This window comes from Phascolarctos cinereus, unplaced genomic scaffold (genome assembly GCF_003287225.1).
Source record: "Phascolarctos cinereus isolate Bilbo 61053 unplaced genomic scaffold, phaCin_HiC Scaffold_1;HRSCAF=81, whole genome shotgun sequence".
Taxonomy (NCBI): Eukaryota; Metazoa; Chordata; class Mammalia; order Diprotodontia; family Phascolarctidae; genus Phascolarctos; species Phascolarctos cinereus.
Window position 1 is genome coordinate 104,044,622 of NW_027555514.1, and position 20,055 is coordinate 104,064,676.

The following is a 20,055-nucleotide window of genomic DNA, read 5'->3' on the forward strand; positions in this document are numbered from 1 at the left end:
TTCCAACTCAAAATTCTGTGATCCTTATTAGATGTTACTAGTATAAATACAATAGGGAGAACATGAAAAAAGCAGATTTTTAATTAAGAGGACAACAAGGAAGCATTTCTGAATCTGAAGATTTTTGGGTGCTCGTGGGGTTTTGGAGTTTGGTGTACTTTCTTTTTCTTTAACATACATATACTAGTAGCATCATTCTTATCAATCAGTAAGCATTTCTTAGTTTCCTAATATGTACCAGGCACGGTGCTAGGTGTTAGAGATGCAAATACAAAGAATGAAACATTCTTTACTCTCAAAGAGCTTCTAGTCTATTAAGGAAGACAACCAATATAGAAATGTATATCACACATAATTACAAAGTAGGAGGGGAGGGCATCAGGAAAGGTTTCACATAGAAGGTGGCACTTACACTCCTATTTGTCAAAAACAAGGAGAGTAAATGCCAGGCACTGGGGGAAGACCACAGCAGAAGTACAGAGATGGAAAATGGAGCACTGTGTATGAGAAAGAGAAAGACAGCCAGTTTGGCTGAATCATGAAGTTCAGGAAGGAAAGTAATGTTTAAGACCGGAAAGATACATTAAGCCTCGGCTGTGAAGGATTTTAAAAGCCAGACTGGGAGTCTGTATTTTATTCTATAAACAATAGGAACCATTGCAGTTTATTGAGTAAACTAGTGATGCGATCAGCTCCAAGCTTTTGGAAAATCACTTTGGCAGCTATGTGGAAAATGGATTGGAATAAGTAGAAACATGAGGCAGGAAGACCAATTAGGAAATCATTGCATTAGTCCAGACAAGAGGTGATAAGGGCCTGAACTAAATCAGTAACTAAGTGAATAAAGACAAGGAGTTGGATACAAAAAATATTATAGAGACAGATATGCCAAGATTTGATAACTGCTTGGATATATGGGGTAAGGGGGAGTGAAGAGTTGAGAATAATGCTGAAGTAATAAACCTGAGGGACTAGAAGGTAAAAGGAATTTTGAAAGAGAGATGGCTTTGGGATGCAATGATAATGGATGAGTTGTGTTTTTGGTTAGGTCTCCAGAGCCTCCCAATTTAAATGAAATGTCCAACAGTGATGTGAAACTGTAGTTCAAGGGAGAGACAGATAAAGAGACAGACAGATATCTGTATAGAGATGATAATTAAAGCCATGGGAGATGATGAAGTTAGCAAGAGAGAATGTAGGGAGAAAAAATGCTTAGAACATAGCCCTAGGTACATTTGCATTTAGGGGGTGATAATTAGCCAGCAAAAGAGACTGAGAAGGATCAAACAAGTAAAGAAAAGAATCAGGAAACAATAGTGTCACAAAAACCCTAAGAGAATTTCCAAGAGCACAGGAAGTGATCAACAGCTTCAAATGAAACACAGAAGTCAAAAAGGATGAGCAATAAGAAAACCTACAGATTTCGCCGTTCAAGATTAGTGGTCATTTTGGAGAGAACGGTTTGTTGAATTATAAGGTCAAAACTGCCAAGTTATGAGTAGCCAGACTGCCAAGGGTTGAAGAGTAAGACAATGCGGAGGCAACGAGTATAAACAGCATTTTGCAGGATTTTAACTGAGAAAGGAAGAAGAGATATACAACAATAACTTGAGAGTAGAATAAGGTTTAGTGAAGGTTTAAGGATAGGGGTGACTTGGGTTTGTTTGAAGGCTAAAGGAACCATGATTGGTGTTGAAGAGAGGAGATGATTAAGAGGGAAATGTGCTAGAGAGGACAGGAGAGGGTGAAATAAAGGGCTTGTGGAAGGAGGTTGGCTTTGGTAAGGAGAAAGGCCATCTCATTATCAGAGCCTGAGGGAAAGGAACCAGAGTGGAGGAGGATGTCGAGTGATTTTGAGGAGCAAAGAGGGAGCTCATGAATAATGGCCTCAGTTTCCTCAACAAAGAGGCAAAGTACTCAGCTCAGATATCATTAGGGCTTCTCTCTTTTTTATTTTTAATTTATAAATGGAATGAAGAGAAAAAGAGGCAGTACCCCTGAGGGGAAATAAAGGATGTAGAAGAGATGTTGGGTCAAGCAGTTCCCCTGGACCAGCCCTCAGATGATAGTCATCCTTGGGACCTCTTGCTTCTCTGGAGTGAGAGTGAAAGAGAGAGAATGGCCTCAGGAGCAGAGGGGAAATCATGGCCAACTAACCATTTGTATGAAAGTGTTGACAAATCAGGGAGTTTTGTGGGGTATACAAAAGGAGAAAATGTAGTTTCTGCTCTTAAGGGGCTTAAAATTGTAATTATGTGAATAAAACCCTATTAAGGGTTGAAAATGGAGAAAAGGAATATGGGCTAGAAGCAGGGAGTCTTAACCTGGAGTTGATGAACTTTTTTTAAATTTTTTTTTCCCTTCGTATTCCTATGTATTTTATTTTGTCACTTAAAAATATTCAGACTGCCAAAAACTATCCATGACACAAAAAAGGTTAAGAACCTTTGGGCTAAGGGGCAGCTAGGTGGCGCAGTGGATAGAGCACTGGCCCTGAAGTCAGGAGGACTTGAGTTCAAACCAGACCAAACACTTCACACTTAACTAGCTGTGTGACCCTGGGCAAATCACTTAACCCCAGTTGCCATAAAAATAAAAAAAAAAAGAACCTTTGGGCTAGAGGATTGTTAAAAATATAAAGGACATAAGATTTTAACTAGATCTACTTATCAGCTTGTACGTACTACATATTTCCTTTACCTATGAGTGCAAGAAAAAATTTTTTTCCCTTTATCTAAAGAATTTTAAGTATTGCTAATACATAGCCTCTGTTTAGAGATAGAAGCAAGAAATTTTGACATACAGTTGAAATTCTGTAATTGATTTCATTAAGTTCTCTTTAACACTTTCTCTTTTTTTTCCTCTCCATCTCCTTCCCACCCACCCCATTTCCTTTTGTCCCAATTCTTTTGTCTCCCTTCATCTATTCTTCCCCCTTCATGATGAAAAGTGTCAAGTCTTGCTTCCAGAACATGGAGATCTGCAAGCGCCGGGTGAATATGTATGATACAGTGAATCAGAGTAAAACACCTTTCATCACCCACGTGGCCCCCAGCACATCTACCAACCTAACCATGACCTTTAACAACCAGCTGAACACTGTCCACAACCAGGTAAGGCAAGAGCCAGAGGTGGGAGGGAGAGGAAGAACATGCCAGAGTGACATCATTAGCTGCAATGTAACATAAGAGGGCCTTTGCTCTATGTACTTTGCAGAACATTCTGGGGATCAGGCATCATCTTCCACTGAAATTGTTTCAGGTCCAGAATTCAGCACAATTAAATATGAAATACGATAAATAGATAAATGGATAGGTATGATTTAATAGAGTTTGTTTCTGACCATATTTTCTCTGAGAAACTAAATCTCTTTTGTTTTGGACATTGGTTTAGCCAGAATAAGTTTTCTTAAATGAGCCACATGGTAGGCATTTTATAGTTCTTTTCTTTCTCCCAGTGTGAGACCAATGGCAGGGAGATGCTAGCTTTTATCTTCGACATTTATTCAGCACTGAATACTAAAATCTGTTAGTCCTCGTAGTCTAGAAATCAAGTAGTCCAGTCCCTTCCTTTTACATAAGAGGAAACTGGGATATGGGTAGTTTAAATAACTAGCTCACAGTCACACAACTGATTAATGGCACAACCAAGACCAGAAACTACAGCTCTCAACTCTGCCAAGCTAAAGTTTAGTGACCTGTAATAGATGGTAGTCTTTGTATATTGAAGAAATTAAAAGTACTTTTTATGTCCTGTACTGAAAAAATTGAGTGTGGGAGAAGGGGACTCTGAAAGGAAAAGAAAGGCTTTGTAACTAAGGATGGGGGAAAACTAGAAGCTGAGATGATTAAGAGATATGAAAGATACTAAGAGAAGATATGCATTTAGATATCTTCTGTTCTGTTTCTCCTCGGCCACCATTTCTGCTATCCCAATGAGTCACACACCTGTATGCCTTGTCTCCTCCAAAAGACAAACACCAAGGGGCAGCTAGGTGGCGCAGAGGATAGAGCACCGGCCCTGAAGTTAGGAGGACTTGAGTTCAAATCCAGACTCAGACCAAACACTTGACACTTACTAGTTGTGTGACCCTGGGCAAGTCACTTAACCCCAACTACCTAAAAAGAAAAAAGAAAAAAGAATCGCCAAAAGACAAACATATATTTCCTCATCAGGCATTTATTGAATGCCTGTGTTCAAGGAACTGTGCTAGGTATATGGAGAGGTATAAGATAGGTGCTCCTCTGAAGGAGCTTACAGTCTAGAGTAAGACAAGCCTTCTGCATAAAAAAGATCACTAAAAATAGAGCACTCACTGAGTGCCAAATATACAATACACAATTAATGCTATAGTAGTTCAGAAAAGGGAGAAATCACTTTAAGCTTGATCAGAGAAGGCTTCATGGAATCAGTGGGACCATCAGCTACATTAAAAAAAAAAGATAGGACTTAAATATATACAGAGGAATGGGGAGAGTTTAGCAATGCTAGGAAAGTATAAATGTGCTAGCCATGTGTAGGAACTAGAAATAAATTAGTTTGGATGGAACAGAAGGCTCTCAAATCAACAATCGCTTATTAAGCACTTACAATGCACCAGGCGTGTGCTGAGCACTGAAGGTACAAAGACTAAATTAGAGAAGCGGTTCCTGCACTCAGAGAGTGTACATTTCTAATTGGAGATAATATGTATAAATAAGATGTAAAACGTATACAAAAGAGTTTTGGGAGTGAGTGCACTAGCAGCCTGGGGGAGGGGAGGGGAAGGAAAAGGGAGAGAAAACCAGCAAAGGCTTAATGGAGAAGGTGGCTCTTGAGCAGTCTTAAAGTAAACCATGCCGTGGAGTCTGTATTCAGATCAAAGTGTACTTTCTAAGCTTTTCTTTATTTTTCCTGTTTTCTTTTTGTCTGTGTTCTCTTTTGCAACATGGCTAATATGGAAATGTTTTACATGATTGCACATCTATATCAAATTGCTTGCCTTCTTTCTTAAGGAGGGAGGCATGGCAAAGGAGAGAGGCAATTTGCAACTCAAAAATTATAAAAAGCAAATGTTAAAAATCATTTTTACATGTGAGAAAAAAAAAGCATTCTTTAAAAAATAAAATGGAGGAAAAAAAGAAAGTTGTTGATTATCTCTCCCTTTCTAAACAATTGTAGCAGTTTCTAGGTTGTGTCTAAATAGACAGTAATAAGCTTGAACAAATCTTTAAAAATGCAAAGCAAAAATAAATAAAAAATAAAGTAAACCCATGGATTCCAAGGCGTGGAGATGAGGAAGGAATCCTTTCCAAGCAGGAGGGGCAGCCTGTAAAGATAGGAAATGGAGAACTGCATGTACAAAACAGTGAGCAGGCCAGTAGAGCTGGGTCATAGAATGTGAGGAGAACAATGTATAAGAAGACTGGAAAGATACAAGGGGCCAAGTTGTGAAGAACTTTAAATGTCAAACAGAGGACTTTATGGTATATTTAATTATATTTTATGGTATATGTAATAGGAAGCCACTGGGTTTTGTTTTGTTTTATTAGGGGGCTGGCTGTTGCAATAGTCCCAGTGACTAGTAATGAGGGCCTTAACTAGAGTGGCAGGTGTGGAAGTGGAGAAGGGAACTTAATCTAGAAATGTTGGGTAGAAATTCTTATAGAGAAGTAATAGTAGATTCGTTTGGAACTGATTGTAGAAAGCCTTAAAAGCCATGTTAGGAGTACAGATCTTGTTTTCTAGCTAGTCAGGATGCACTGGAAGTTTCTGAGCAGCTGCAGATATGTTAGATGAATTTGAAAACTTTATGCAAAGGGAAAAATGATTATAGACTAACCATGAGCTAAGGGTATGGACTAAGGTAGTGGTAGTGGTAATAGAAAAAAGGGATAGATTCAAAAGATATTACAAAGGAAAACTAACGAACTTGGTGCCTGATTGGATTATGAAGTGTAAGGAAGGGTGAAGAGTCAAGGACCTTTCTGGGGTTTCAAAGATTGAGAGAATTATGATATCACTGACAAAAATTGGGAAATTAAAAGGGAAAGCTGTTTTAGTTTGTTTTTTTGAGGAGAGATGATCTCAGATTTAGACATGCAGAGATGAAGAAGGCAGGACATCTAAATAAAGATATCAACTAGGCAGTTAGAGAATGCTAGAGAAAATAGTGTGAGGGAATATGTAACTTGTTTGTTTTTTCTTCACCAGCCATTTAATCAATGAATAAAATAGATTAACATAAACCTTTTCTAGCTTCTTCCAGACAAAAGTATAGGTTGTACCTTGTTTTTGTTTTTCAAGTTAGATATGCCAAACTTTTAAAAAAAAAATCCCTTGGGTGGTGACTTGCAAATTTGTAATTCACTCTGTAATTCTTTTCAATATTAAGAGCAACACTGCATTCAAAATGTAATTTGATTTACAAACAGCTATTCCTTTACTTCCTTTTTTTTTCTTTTGGCTAGGCAATGAGGTTAAGTGACTTACCTAGGGTCACACTGCTAGTTAAGTGTTATGTGTCTGAGGCCGGATTTGAACTCAGGTCCTCCTGAATCCAGGGCCGGCACTCTATCCACTGTGCCACCCAGCTGCCCCTCCTTTACTTCTTTATTGCATCTAATACTTGTTCAGCAAATTCTTGAGATTTCTGTCTTCTTTTGCCTTCCATTATGCTGTATCATCCTGCTTTTCTTCCCTCTCAGCTTATATTTCTTTTCCTAGTTTCCTGTTCCCAAACTATGATATTCCCCAAGCAAGGCTGTCTTCAGCCTTTTATTGTTCTTACTACATTTTCTTCTCCATAAAGCTCATCTGTTTTAACAGCATCCATCAATCAATAGTCAGTTTGTAGACTACTGATCTCCTCCATTGGCTTCTCATCTGAGCTGCAGTCTTGTATCTTTAGCTGTGTACTGAACACATTTCTACCTCAATGTCTTGCTGTCAAAACACATATCTAAAATTAAACTCTTGGGGCAGCTAGGTGGTACAGTGGATAGAGCACCAGCCCTAGAGTCAGGAGGACTAGAGTTCAAATTTGGTCTCAGACCAGAGACCTGACACTTACTAGTTGTGTGACCCTGGGCAAGTCACTTAACCCCAACTGCCTTGCCAAAAAAATAAACAAATAAATAAACAAATAAATGAGTTAATGAAATTAAGCTCTTCAAAGCAGCTTCTCCATCTCTGCCCATAGGACCACCAGTTTCCCAAGCCACCAAGACTCAAAAGTTTTAGTCATCTTTGACTCATCCCTCTCCTTCATGTCTTGTACCCAGCAATTTCTCTTTATTCTTATTTTGAAATTTCTCTCCTTTCAGTTCCTTTCTCTTCGTTCCCATGGCTACTTCCTACTCCAGGCACTTAATACTGCATGCTTAGACAATTTCATCAGTCTCCCAGCTGAGCACCCCTTCCTCAGTTAACCCTCTATTTCCTGCAATACATCTGACATACTCCTACTAGACTAATCCCTAATTAAACATTGCTGTCACCATATCATCTTACTCCTTTGCTCCAAAGGCTAATAACTCCTTGCTACTTACTATATCAAGCCTCATTTTTTTCCACCTGGCCTTCTAGAGCTTTCATAATCTGACTCATCCCTTCTTTCTAGTCTTCCTATAATTCTCCAATTTGAACCCTCTGTTCTAATCTTCCTGGTCTTCTCATTATTTTCTGATCATAACGTGTAGTGTAATATACAAGGGCTTTAGAATCATAAGACCTGAATTTGAGTCTTGGCTCCAACATTTCACTCACTAACTATATAACCTTAGGTGAGTCAGTTAACAATTTTTCCTTTAGTGATCTCATCTATAAAATGGGGATGATACTTGCATTACTTACCTTACAAAGTTATTGTGAGGAAAGTATTTTATAAATGTAAATTTTTCTTGTATGTTTTTCCTGTGGAAAATGAAAAGAAATGGACTAGAAAATAATACAATTGGATGGATATGGAACTGATTAAATGATTCATCAAAATTGATGTTAATTGTTGATAATGACTTAGCAAAACTCCGGTGGGGTATCCTAAGAATCTGTTCTGCTTAATATTTTTATCAATAAGCCAAATAAAAGCACAGATTCCAGACTTTTAAGATTTGCTGGGAGAGACAACTAAGAGACAAAATTAGAATTAAAAAATATCTTGACAGGCTTGAATTTACAAGCCCAATTAATAAACATTTAAGTCCCTATTATGTTCTAGAGACTATGCCAAGCACTGGAGCTAAAAAGACAAAAATGAAGACCTCTCTGCCCTCAAGGCACTTAAATTCTATGGGACCTCTCTGCCCTCAAGGCACTTAAATTCTATGGGGCAAAATGGAATAAAATGAAGTGTAACAGAGAAGAATACGAAGTCTTACACTTGGGTTCAGAAAATAAGAGTACAAAATGGGAGGGATATGGCTAGACAGTAGTGTGAAAACAATCTGGAGACTTTCGTGGACCAGTGGAAAAAAAGTGGGATAAGGCATCTAAGAAAGCAAATACAATCTTCGGCTGCATTGATAAGTATGGTGATAAGTATAGTTTAATGTCCCGTCGGTCAGACCACATCTGGGATGTTGAGTTCAGTTCTGGATGCCACGTTTTAGGAAGGACATTCATAAATTAGAGTGTCCAGAAAAGAACTGGGATAGTAAAAAGCCTTGCGTTCATGCCACATTATGGAACCAAGGATATTCATTCTAAAGAATAGGTTTTCCATTTGTGTTAATGTAAGGAAAATTTGTAATATTTAGAGCTATCCAGAAATGTAATGGACTGCCTCAAGAGTTGTAAGTTGGGTTAGAGTCTTTAAGTCCCTTCTGACCCTTGAAAGTCTGATTCACTCTTTCTACTTTTGTATCTTTGCTCTTGGTCTTCTCTCCTAACTGAAGTCTACACATCCTTCATGTCCTAGCGTAAGTCACCTCTGCTTGAAGGACTCTCTGATTACCTCAGACTTCACTCATGTTCCTATCTTAATTCTGACAGCATCTGGAATCTATTAGACACATATTTTTGCATTTATTTATATATTCATTTTTTCTTGTTATTTCACATAATTAGTCTCGTCTTCCCATCTAGATTTTAAGCAGAGGCCACAGAGTTCTTAGCTTCTCTCACAGCGCCAAGCACTGCACATATGACATAATTAACATGTCGCACATACTTGTTGACTGACACAGGAACACAAACTCTCACAGGCAGTGTTACTGAAGGACAAACATTGCTCTGTCTACTCTCTGAAGAAGTGCAGGAAAGAAAGCTGACAGGGGTGTGAGAAGGGAAGTAGAATTTGATTTCCTTCTGAAGTCTCTGCCTACCAGTTAGACATAATTCTAAAAGATTTTTTTTAATGAGAGGAAGTGAGGTGAGAATAATTTCAGTGGCCCACAGTGAGACATCTTTAGTTAAACTCTCTTGACCATTTGTTCTCATCTTTGCTGTTCATAAGATTTAGCAGTTGAACACAATCACCATGAGGACACAGAGACCTCAAACAATGTGTAATTCTGAATAACAGTTTATTCCTTCCTGTTAAATAAATACAATCTCTCTACAGAGGGAATTTGCCCTCTAGCCATGAGGGGAGTATTTGTGATCACAGAAATGTGCTGTGGGTCCTCAGTTGTCAGCAGGTACCTAAATTTCCTTGTGAGACCTTTCAATTCTATTTTCCACTCCCCTCTGTCTTTGCTTTTGCTCTTGGTTTTTGTTTGTTCTTCTTTGTGTTCATTTATTTGCTTTAGCGTTGTGTCTTCCAACATACCACCTCCCTCATTTTTTATTTTTATTTATTTTTGTTTAATTCCCATCATTCCTTTAGGCCACCAACCTGGCTCCCACCTCCACCAGTGCCACTATTTCCTTAGCCAATCCCGAAGTCTCCATACTAAACTACCAATCTACACTCTACCAGCCCTCAGCGGCATCCATGGCTGCAGTGGCCCAGCGGAGTATGCCCCTGCAGACTGGAACAGCGCAGATTTGTGCTCGGCCTGACCCCTTCCAGCAAGCCCTTATCGTGTGTCCCCCAGGCTTTCAAGGTAAGGAAAGACAGATTCTTGTAGAGGGATGACTATTGTCATACTACACATGTTCTTGTCTTCCAGTCACTTGAAAACTTCCAGTTTTCTGACATCCAGAATATTCTGCCATAGACGATTTTGGTGTCATAGAATCTTACTCTTTGAAGTTTCTAGAGGGGAAGAGTTTGTGAGCATCCTAATGAGAATGTCAGTTGTTTTCCATTGTGTTTAGTACTGGAGTAGTAGCTTAACTAGATTCTAACTCTTGTCATTTTTTTTTATCAACTTAGAAATAATATACTTTTACATAAAATTAATCTGCTAGTCAGGCTTACTATTTGAATGTTGCTGCCTCTGCTAGATCAGGTTAAGTAAAAAAAAAAAATTATACTGCTTTGTACTACTATTATGTTCACGAGTCAATTTCTTGATTCAGTGTCAGAAGCAGGTCTTGAACCCAAGCTTTCCTGACTCAAATGCCTACTCTTTATCCTTCTACATCACACTGCCTCTCCATTAGTGTGGTTTTGCTGTGGAATTTTTGTTTCCATGTAAGTAAAATTTAATTATGAAAATTAACATGTTGGCTAAAAAGATTTTAAAGCCAAATTGTTTTTGGATTTACCTACATTGTTACCCACCCTCACCCCAACCCCCCCATAGGCAGATGACTATATATGTTTGTGTTTATCCAGAAATCTCAAACATTGGTTCTCTTAACCCTTAGAGGTAAAATATATAACAGCTATTTAGAAGTCAGGAAACATAAGTCTAGAAAGGTAGCCAACATTAAAGCTACTAGAATCCAGGATTTAGGATATTTAGTCTTTCCATTCTTGAAGCATACAACATTATTTTGAAAGGTAGCTAGTTTAAGATCTTTCTATTACAGTTTCCCAAACAGCAGTTGACTCTTGCCTAAATACATTGCTTATCTTCATAAAATCCTTAATTATGCCCTTGCTCTCAGATAACAGGCATCTTCATTTCAAGGTTGGCTTCAGTATTTTCTGTTTTAGAGCAAGGAGGCACAGTGGACAGAGTGCCAGGCCTAAAGTTAGGAAGACTCATCTTCCCAACTTCAAATCTGGTCTCAGACACTTACTAGCTATGTGATGCTGGGCAAGTCACTGAATTCTGTTTGTCTCAGTTTCCTCATCTGTAAAATGAGCTGAAGAAGGAAATGACAAACCACTGCAGTATCTTTGCAAAGAAAACCCCAAATAGGGTCACAAGAATCAGTCATGACTGAAAATGACTGTACAACAACAATTAAGCATCTCTTCGAAAAAACACTTTATTTTCCATTAAAATTGCAGCCAAGTTAAGAAGAGTTTCTGTTAACAACTTATTAAAAAACTTTTTTATTTATTTCCTGGTAAAGGATTACAAGCCTCCCCTTCAAAGCATGCTGGTTATTCTGTGCGGATGGAGAATGCAGTTCCAATTGTCACTCAGGCTCCAGGAGCTCAGCCTCTCCAGATCCAACCAGTCTACTTGCACAGGTAATTTTTTTCTTGTCTGTTATAACTCTTTTAGGTCTAGTGGAGTCATGAGACCATCATTGATTGTTATGTGCCAATCATAGAATATCTACACCTAAAACCACAGGATTTAAAGGCAAAAACCTTGACAAAGTAAAATCCTTATGTATTAACAATGATGAAATCCAGTCCTTAATGCACTCATTCAGCACCCTAATCCCTTTAATCTCCCCACTCCCACAGGAGGAATAGTTCTTATAGGATACAAGCTGACTCAAAGGCTTGTGTGTAGGGTGCACTGAGGGATTTATGCACCCCATTTGCAAAGATTTTCCTATGACATTTCTCCATTCTTTTAGTATTCCACAACAAATGGCATAAACTGATCCTTCTCAGCCTAGGAAGGGGAAGAAATGAAACGTGCTGCCTTCTGAATGGCACCTGGCCTTAGGTTAGGAACTCTACAAGGCTTTAGAGACTCTACCTTAATATACTCCTTATCCAGAAAAAAAAAAAAGTAAGACAGTTTCTGAAGGAAGACAGTCAAGAGAGGAGCTGGGAAGGAGGGAGGGAGCCAACAATTATGGCTATACCAGGTCTGAAGGAAAGGGGGCTAGAACTCAGCCCTGTCCCCTCAGAGGATACTCAGGACAGGAATCCAGGCTGGTAAACTCATTATCCCCCAACGCAAAGCAGCCTTGAAGCTCAGCTTTGGAGGGTATACTCATTAGAAAAAGTGGGAGAAGCCAGAAAGTAAGTGTAGCAAAGATATACCCCTCCGAAAGGTTTAACACCAAATATAGCAATAAAAAAAACTCAAAAAAAAAAGCTCAGAGTACTAGTAAATAAATCAGTCCTAAAACCAGAAGGAAGAATGAGTACCAAATCTTCAAAGGGAATACAAAGATCTCTTAACAAACATAGAAGACAAATAAAATTGAACCAATGCCTGATGAAATATGGAAGCCTACATACTCCCAAGAGAGCCTAGAGCAAGCAAGAAATGCCAGAATGTTTCAGAAAATAAATGAAACCCATGAAAGGAGAAACTAGGAATATAGTCAGAATTTAGAGTTTTCAATTCAGCATTTTAAAACTCATCTAGAAAATTAGGAAAAAATGAATCCATAACAGAAAGTATTCTTAAAGAAGTGAAAGAGTTTAACAGATTTGGAAAATAGAAATACTTAGGAAGGGAAGGATCTTTCAGAAGAGAAATAAATGGCTACACCATTAACAGAACACATTAATTCTATACATGCCAAAGCCATTGACCCTGAAGATAGGATATGCCAAGATAACTTAAGACGGTCTACAACAAATCAAAAAACATAAATGGCATCATACAGAAAATAGAAGAAAACTGTCCATAACTTCTAAAGACAACAAAGCACCAATTGAGAAAATACACAGATCACCTCCAGAAGAAAATTCCAGGTTCCAACTTTAAGAATAAAAGTGGTAAATTAAACATTTAAATGACAACAAAATTTTTAAGTGGCCAGGAGAAATACCTTTAGATACAAAAGAAGTTTGAATAACGTAAGATAATGTAGTCATGAGAAATCACAGAAGGGGGATGGAATAGTACGTCCTGAGAAGCAAAGGAGCACAAACAGCAACCCAAAATGACCTACTCTGCAAACCTGAGTCTAATAATAAATGAAATAAGATAGATGTTCAACAAGAGGCATTTTTAAAACAAAATGATTTTTTAAATGTGAACAGAATATTAAAATAAACATAAGAAAGGTAAAAGTAATAAAATTATCCCATGTTTAGAGAGATAAAGACCTACGCTGTTGGAAAGAAAAAAGGAATCAAGGGATTTTTTTTTAAAGAAACACATGAGGATAAAGATATAAGCAGAACTGAAACAGGAAAAGTGAAGACAAAGAACAAACTGAAACACCATGAATTAGTTCATACGACATCTCATAACCCCTATTTTGTGGGACAGAATAGCAGAGAAAGAAGATATATGAATAGGGAGAGGAAAAGATATATAAATAGGGAAATGGATTATGAATCCTACCAAGTCCACAATATGGAGAGAGATTATATTCCTCTACTCTCTCTCTCTCTAAAATATATATGTGTGTGTGTGTGTGTGTGTGTGTGTGTGTGTGTGTGTGTGTGTGTGTATATTTAAAGCAATTGGGGTTAAGTGACTTGCCCAGGGTCACACAGCCAGTAAATGTCAAGTGTTTGGTCTGAGACCAGATTTGAACTCAGATCCCCCTGACCTCAGGGCCGGTGCTCTATCCATTGCACCACCTAGCTGCCCCTTCTACTATATTTTTGAAAAAGGGAGCTGGAAGAAAATGGAGACAGAGACCTCATGATGGGTTTAATTTGAGGACAGTACATATGTTAGAAGATTATCTTCTCAGATACTGTTGTGCCTCCAAGGGGCACGACAGCCTGGCACAGGTTAAGGGATATTTGAGATCCTAGGGGCATTGGTACCCAAAATGGTGGAGTGAGAAGGAAAGAAAGAGACTTGGACTCAAAGATGAAACAGCCTTTGGGAAATGAAATTATTATGGAAAAGGCAAGGAACAGGACCATATTGCACAGTTTGGGACACAGGACTGTTTCCATGTAGTGGAAAGGATATGAAGGGGAAAAGATATTAAGACAAGATCTATCAAGGCAATAATAGAGAATCTGGTTAGAATGAGTAACTCTACCCTAATGCTTAAGAAACTTTAGCCCCAACAAGGCATAGAAGAATTAGAGAAGAAATAAATAAGAGTATATATAATAAATCAGAGAATAAAGTTTAAGAATTGGAAAGGAAGAAAATTAATGATGAGAAAAAGCAAAGAAAAACTTCTTAGAAAAAGACACAGTATATAGAAAATTAATAAACACAAGTACAGTGAGACAAAAAGAAAAGATCTTGAGTCACATCAGTGATTTAAGCAAAATTAATCACAGTGACGGTAAGTATGAGAAAATTATTTTTGTTGTATTTTCATAATGCAGACTTTTAGTCCCAACTCTGCTGAAAGACATGGTATCTTCTTAAATGGGAGGAGTAAAGAATATATGTATTTTTCAACACTACAAGGCGCTTTTATAAAAAAAAAAAACTGTGCTAGAGCATGTACTAGATTTGCACCTTAAGGTAGTTTGAAGTACAGAGAACTGTTTCCTCAACTGTAAAATGGAAATAGTAATACTCAAGAAAATAAATGTAACAGTAGTTTAAAAAGACTAAAATAGTACATGAGGGTTTTCATTATGATCCTGATAAAAATGGATCCAAATGCCTACATACAGTAAAATAATTTATTGTTAGTAGCAGGGCTGAACTTAAATGGTTATGGCATTGAAAGCACACCCTGGAGTCTCCCATGTCTTCAGTCCCCTTCTGGGTTGATGAAGTTTTCTTCTATCATCTTAATACTCACCTTTTTTTTTTTTAATGTAAATAGCATTTGTTCCTGTTTTGGCCAGAAACCCTGAGGGTCTACCCCTCTCAGATAGTTTCTTTTTTTTTTTTTTAATTTTTGACTAGGTAAAGAGGCCATTCTCTGCCTCAATCCATATTAAGCCTTGAATCACTGAATGGGCGATGCCTCAGTCAAACTGAGACCTGTTAAAGACTTTAGCTTGAAAAGGCCGAGGTCCCTAATGCATCCTGGGGCATGTTCAGTTGTCCTGATCCATATCTGGCCACTAGACCCAGATGGTTCCAGAGGAGAAAGTGAGGCTGGTGACTTTGCACAGGACTCCCTCACTTAAATCCAATTCACTTTCATGTCAGGGCATCACCTCCATTATATCATGGTCCTCTTCGAGAACAAAGAACAAACAGCCCACCTTTTAAATAAATGCCTTTTCTTGGGTCACTGGAAGTGGGAAGTCAAGAAGAAAAGGGTTATATGCAAGGAGAGGAAAAATAGAAATATACATCCTCTCCAGAAGTCAAGAAAGCCACTAGGTCCAGCCTTCTTAGTGCTTGATCTGATTGTCCAGGCCTGGTACAGCTTCTGGGTTCATGTATATTTTGAGTATGTCAAAGAACTCTTCAGCATTTGTACGCCTTCTCCAAGAAAAATAAGCTCCATGCTGGAACAAAGTTGCAAAAACTTCATAGGAGGTCTGGTAAGCTTATCTTCATAGGAAGACAGGGGGTTCAGCTTTTCTGAATTGGATGTTTCCAATCAGGTTCTTCATCATAAAAGGTTCTGCCCATGCAAAAGAAGTTTGCACCTTTAGGCAAACTGGAAGACACTTGAGAAGCTCCAAGTCGCTAAAGGCCTACCTTCTGGCCTCTGTTTTACTATATAAATTTCCTGGTAATGTGGCAAATTTCCAGAAGTTACTTTTTAAATTACCATCTCTCCAACAGATGGATTTCCTTTTCTATAACACGTCCATAATGTACATGAAATCACTCTAGTTGCCAATATAACTGGCTTTATTTTGGCACTTGATTTCCACATTTTCTTTTTCTCTGCCAAACCTATACCTTTATTCTTTCCGCTTAGGAATTCTATGACACTTATTCTAACTGAGACAGCTCTGTAAGAAAGCCCACTTTTTTTTAAAAAAAAATCAAATAACAAAATATCTGATCTGTTAGCCAAGAATTTAGAGAAACAGGTCTCCTTTTATATACTACTGCTTACATGTATTACATATAACCTTTTCTCAGGGAGCTTCTGGCGTTTACATAGTATAATTTTAGTCATTTTTGAAGTCTGATAATATTTGCATATCATGGATATAATTTTTAATTTTTAAGTAGACATTACTCAGATCTTAACCATGTAGCATGACTAGATGACCATACAATATCAGTGGGTGATAAAATTTTTTAAATGCCAACCTCATAGAGCAGGGAAAGAACACTGAAGATGAGTGGCACAGCTTATAGTTATCTTCTTAAGGAAAACTGTAAAATAGGTGAGGTCTGGGACATTTTTTAACCTTTCTTTTCATTGCCTCTTTACTCTTTCCTGGCACTCCCTAGCCCCAGATCCCAACCTGTTCCCATACTTGTTTTTTAGCAACGCACTAAAATATGCCTAAGGTATGATTGTTCCCAGGGATGTGGGATTTTTAGAAAGATTTCTGGATAAATAGCAATAATACGGTTTGTTTGTCCTATATGTCTTCCCCTCTAGGACAGCAGTTTTTTTTAAATATATATCCATATAAAAATTAAATGGGAGAAAATCTAGCAGGCAGTTCCACAGCGGGGGGGGGGGGCTTGCAATATTTTCTATAGCTAAAGGTAGATAGGAGCTTAAGCTGTGATATCTCTCCATGAATATTCACATTTAAGAGGAAACAGCAGAGTTGTAGAGACAGAACTCCAAAAATGTTCATTTGTCCTGTTTCCAGGTGCTATTTCTGGAAAAAGCTGACCTAGATTTCCTTAACCCCAATTTGCCTTAATCTATAGAGCTGGAAGAAATATTAGAAATCTACTCCAAACTTCTCATTTAACAGATCATGAAATTGAAGCTAACAGAGTCAAATTTACTTACCTAAGGTCACATACAGAGTCAGAATTCAAACACAGTTCTTCTAATCTGACACTTTGGGGGGGGGTAGGCAATGGGGTTAAGTGACTCGCCCAGGGTCACACAGCTAGTAAGTGTTATGGGTCTGAGGCCGGATTTGAACTCAGATCCTCCTGAGTCCAGGGCCGGTGCTCTATCCGCTGTGCCACCTAGCTGCCCCAGGGAAGTATTTTACTACACACAAAGCCACAAGTTCTGAAAGTACTTGCCTCCATAGTGTTCCCCATCGTGTCTGTGCTGAATGGGCTCATTGCCTCACCTCAGAAGAGCTTCTGGATGGGATAGGGTAAGGTGACCTAAATGAGGCCTCCCTTCTTGTTAGGGAAAAAGAGCTACCATGTCCACCATGTCAAACCCTGATTCTGATACTTAATAATTCTGTTACTTGATCATCTTACTACTCTGAGCTTCACTTTCCTCATCTGTAAAACCAGGATCTTGGCTAAATTACTACTGAGATATCTTATAGCTCTAAACTAATGATACTGTTGAAAGGATATCTGATTTCAAATCCCAGCCCTCCTCCCAACAGTGAGGCTTTGGATAAGTCACTTCCTTTGTCTGGGCCTACCTAGATACTCTCTAAGGGTCCTTTCAAATTCTAAAGATCTGTTTAAGGAAAAAAAGGCTCATGTAAACTGGGTCTTCATAAGTTTAAAGTATTATTGTTATTAGAACAAGTATAGAGAAGAGGAGAGGAGGTTAAAGCATGTATATTATGGAATTAGGTGACTACAGACATACAGTTGCTACAACAAATGCTAACCCCTTCTTTAGATCCGGAAACCAAGGTTGTCCTTCTGAAGGGCAAAGCAACAAGAGAGAATCATAAGGCCAAAGTTATGAAAATATTTTTTTAAAGATTCTGTAGTCCATTGTTTATTAACGGACCTCTGGGGAGCCAGGAGTAACTAATACTTTGGGGTCTAGTTTTGTAGATGTGACAGATGTGGTGGAAAGGCCCAGATGGAGCAGCACTTTCACCTAATTTAAGAAAGTGCAAAATCCTAATCAAAATGTAGATCAATGCTGGGAGTTTCACTTTGAGTTGGGGAGGAGAGGAGAAGTGTTGTTCAGGACTGCCCAAGATCTACTTTTCAAGCCATTTCCTTGAAATAGGCTTAGGAACAAATTGGCGAAATAATCAGTGTGTTTGTCATTTAAAACCTTATTTTCCCATTTTGTGGTCCTAGAGAGAGCTTGACAGTCTTGTTTCCCATGACCCAAATAGACATATATTGTGAGTGTGTTGGGGGGGGGGTATACACACACATACTAAGCATACAAAGTACTTTGCTGCTCTGCTACAGGAATCAGATCAAGCTAGGACATCCAAACCAAATCATATGAGCAGGTTATAAGATTACTAACACTGCACTTATATTAATTCAGCAGGATCACACAGAGAAAGCAGATTGTATATGAAACACCGCAGATTATTAGGTTGAAGATATAATTAGAATGCATTTATTTGTCTTCAGTGAACCTTGACTACATATATGTTAAGACCCGTATACAAAACAGACCTATTTGTAAATAGACTAGCCCACCTACAAAGAGACAAGATCTGTTCTGATAGAGAGAACTGTATAGACCAGGATGAAACTAATGGAAAAATCAGAATCAGTTTTTTTAAGTGACACTTTTATTGATTTAGCCATTTTCAAACTCATTTCTGAACTCACTCTCCACCCCCCAATTAATTTCATTACTTAAGCCTTGTATCAGATTTATAGATGGCCAATCCACTTACAAACAGGCTGCCTTCTTCAGCATGAATTATATTCTGCAGAATCCAAAATTACACTTGCGGCACATAGGGCATCGCACTGAATATACTGCCTTAGAGGATATAATATCATAGATCGCGATGGGACCTTGGAGGGCATCTAGTGCAACCTGATGGTGCTGCAGATAGATTGGTGGGCTCGGAATCTGGCCTCACTTACCAGCTGTGTGACCCTGGGCAAGTCAAGTCATTAAATCTCTCTCTGCCTCAGTTTCCTCAACTGTAAAATGGGGATAATAACAACACCTACCTCATGGGGTATTGTGAGGATGAAATGAGAAAATATTTGTCAAATACTTAACATGAACCATTCCCTGACCATACCAGCCCAAACTTCACCCATTTTGTAATACTACAATATTTAGGATCCTTCGCACATAATTTAGTACTTAATCATCTCCTCTCTTTTATTTGCAAATCGTTTCACATTTGTTCCTCTACTAAACTCTTATGCCTTATCAGGGCATCCTAACCACTCTGGGCTCTTAAAGGCTGTATCAGTAGGATAAAAGCTCCAAGTCCAGGCCCGTTGGTGGGCTGCAGATTTCTCGTAAGGACCAGCACAGGTAAGTTTGAAGAGCTGAATCACTGTTTTAGCTACAGGGACAGAAAGTTGTTTTGTTTTTTTCTCCTTACCATGACAACTCTTAGACCAACTACCAAGTTACAGATAGGCTATAATATACGTCAGTGATGGAAGTACTCACAATACTGAAATTATAGATCTTTGAAGTATTCATATTTATTCATCTTAAATCCCCTGCTAGATCATAAGTTCCATGAGGAGAGCCATAATTTACACTCTGTTTACTCGTCTTTATCACCCACAGCACTCAACTGCATATATTAACTATTCTGTAAATACAGAGAAGTGAAAAAGAAGAAATTAATCACTTTTTATTAAAAAGAAATGTGATGAAGCACCCAAAAAAGAAAAAAGGAAGCGGAAACTAAAAGAACAGAATGGGGCGTGGTTGCTGATGTGTGCTTCATGCTATAACAAGGATATTATTCCAAGTCCCACTTTAGGCCTAGTTTCCTCATCTGTAAAATAAGAAGTTGAACTAGATCACTTCTGAGGTCCCTTTCACGTCTAAATCTGTGATCCTATATGACCAACAAATTAGATTAATAGGTAAATAAAGTGTCCAAGCAGGTAATGTCAGTATCCTCAACCAAACATTACTAATCACTCAAGTTATTTTAAAAAAAAAAGCCCTCAACCTTAGTGT

At 38.2% G+C, this 20,055-nt stretch overlaps 1 protein-coding gene across 1 annotated transcript in view; it reads left to right on the forward strand.

Moving 5' to 3' along the window:
- The window catches only part of HIPK2 (homeodomain interacting protein kinase 2), a 258,216-nt gene that overhangs the window by 174,594 nt on the left and 63,567 nt on the right, over nucleotides 1–20,055 (forward strand). The window contains exons 7-10 of the mRNA XM_020998088.2: nucleotides 2,951–3,113; nucleotides 9,806–10,025; nucleotides 11,392–11,498; nucleotides 13,904–13,924. Coding sequence (XP_020853747.1) covers nucleotides 2,951–3,113; nucleotides 9,806–10,025; nucleotides 11,392–11,498; nucleotides 13,904–13,924 — 511 coding nt within the window. The remainder of the gene's footprint in view (nucleotides 1–2,950; nucleotides 3,114–9,805; nucleotides 10,026–11,391; nucleotides 11,499–13,903; nucleotides 13,925–20,055) is intronic.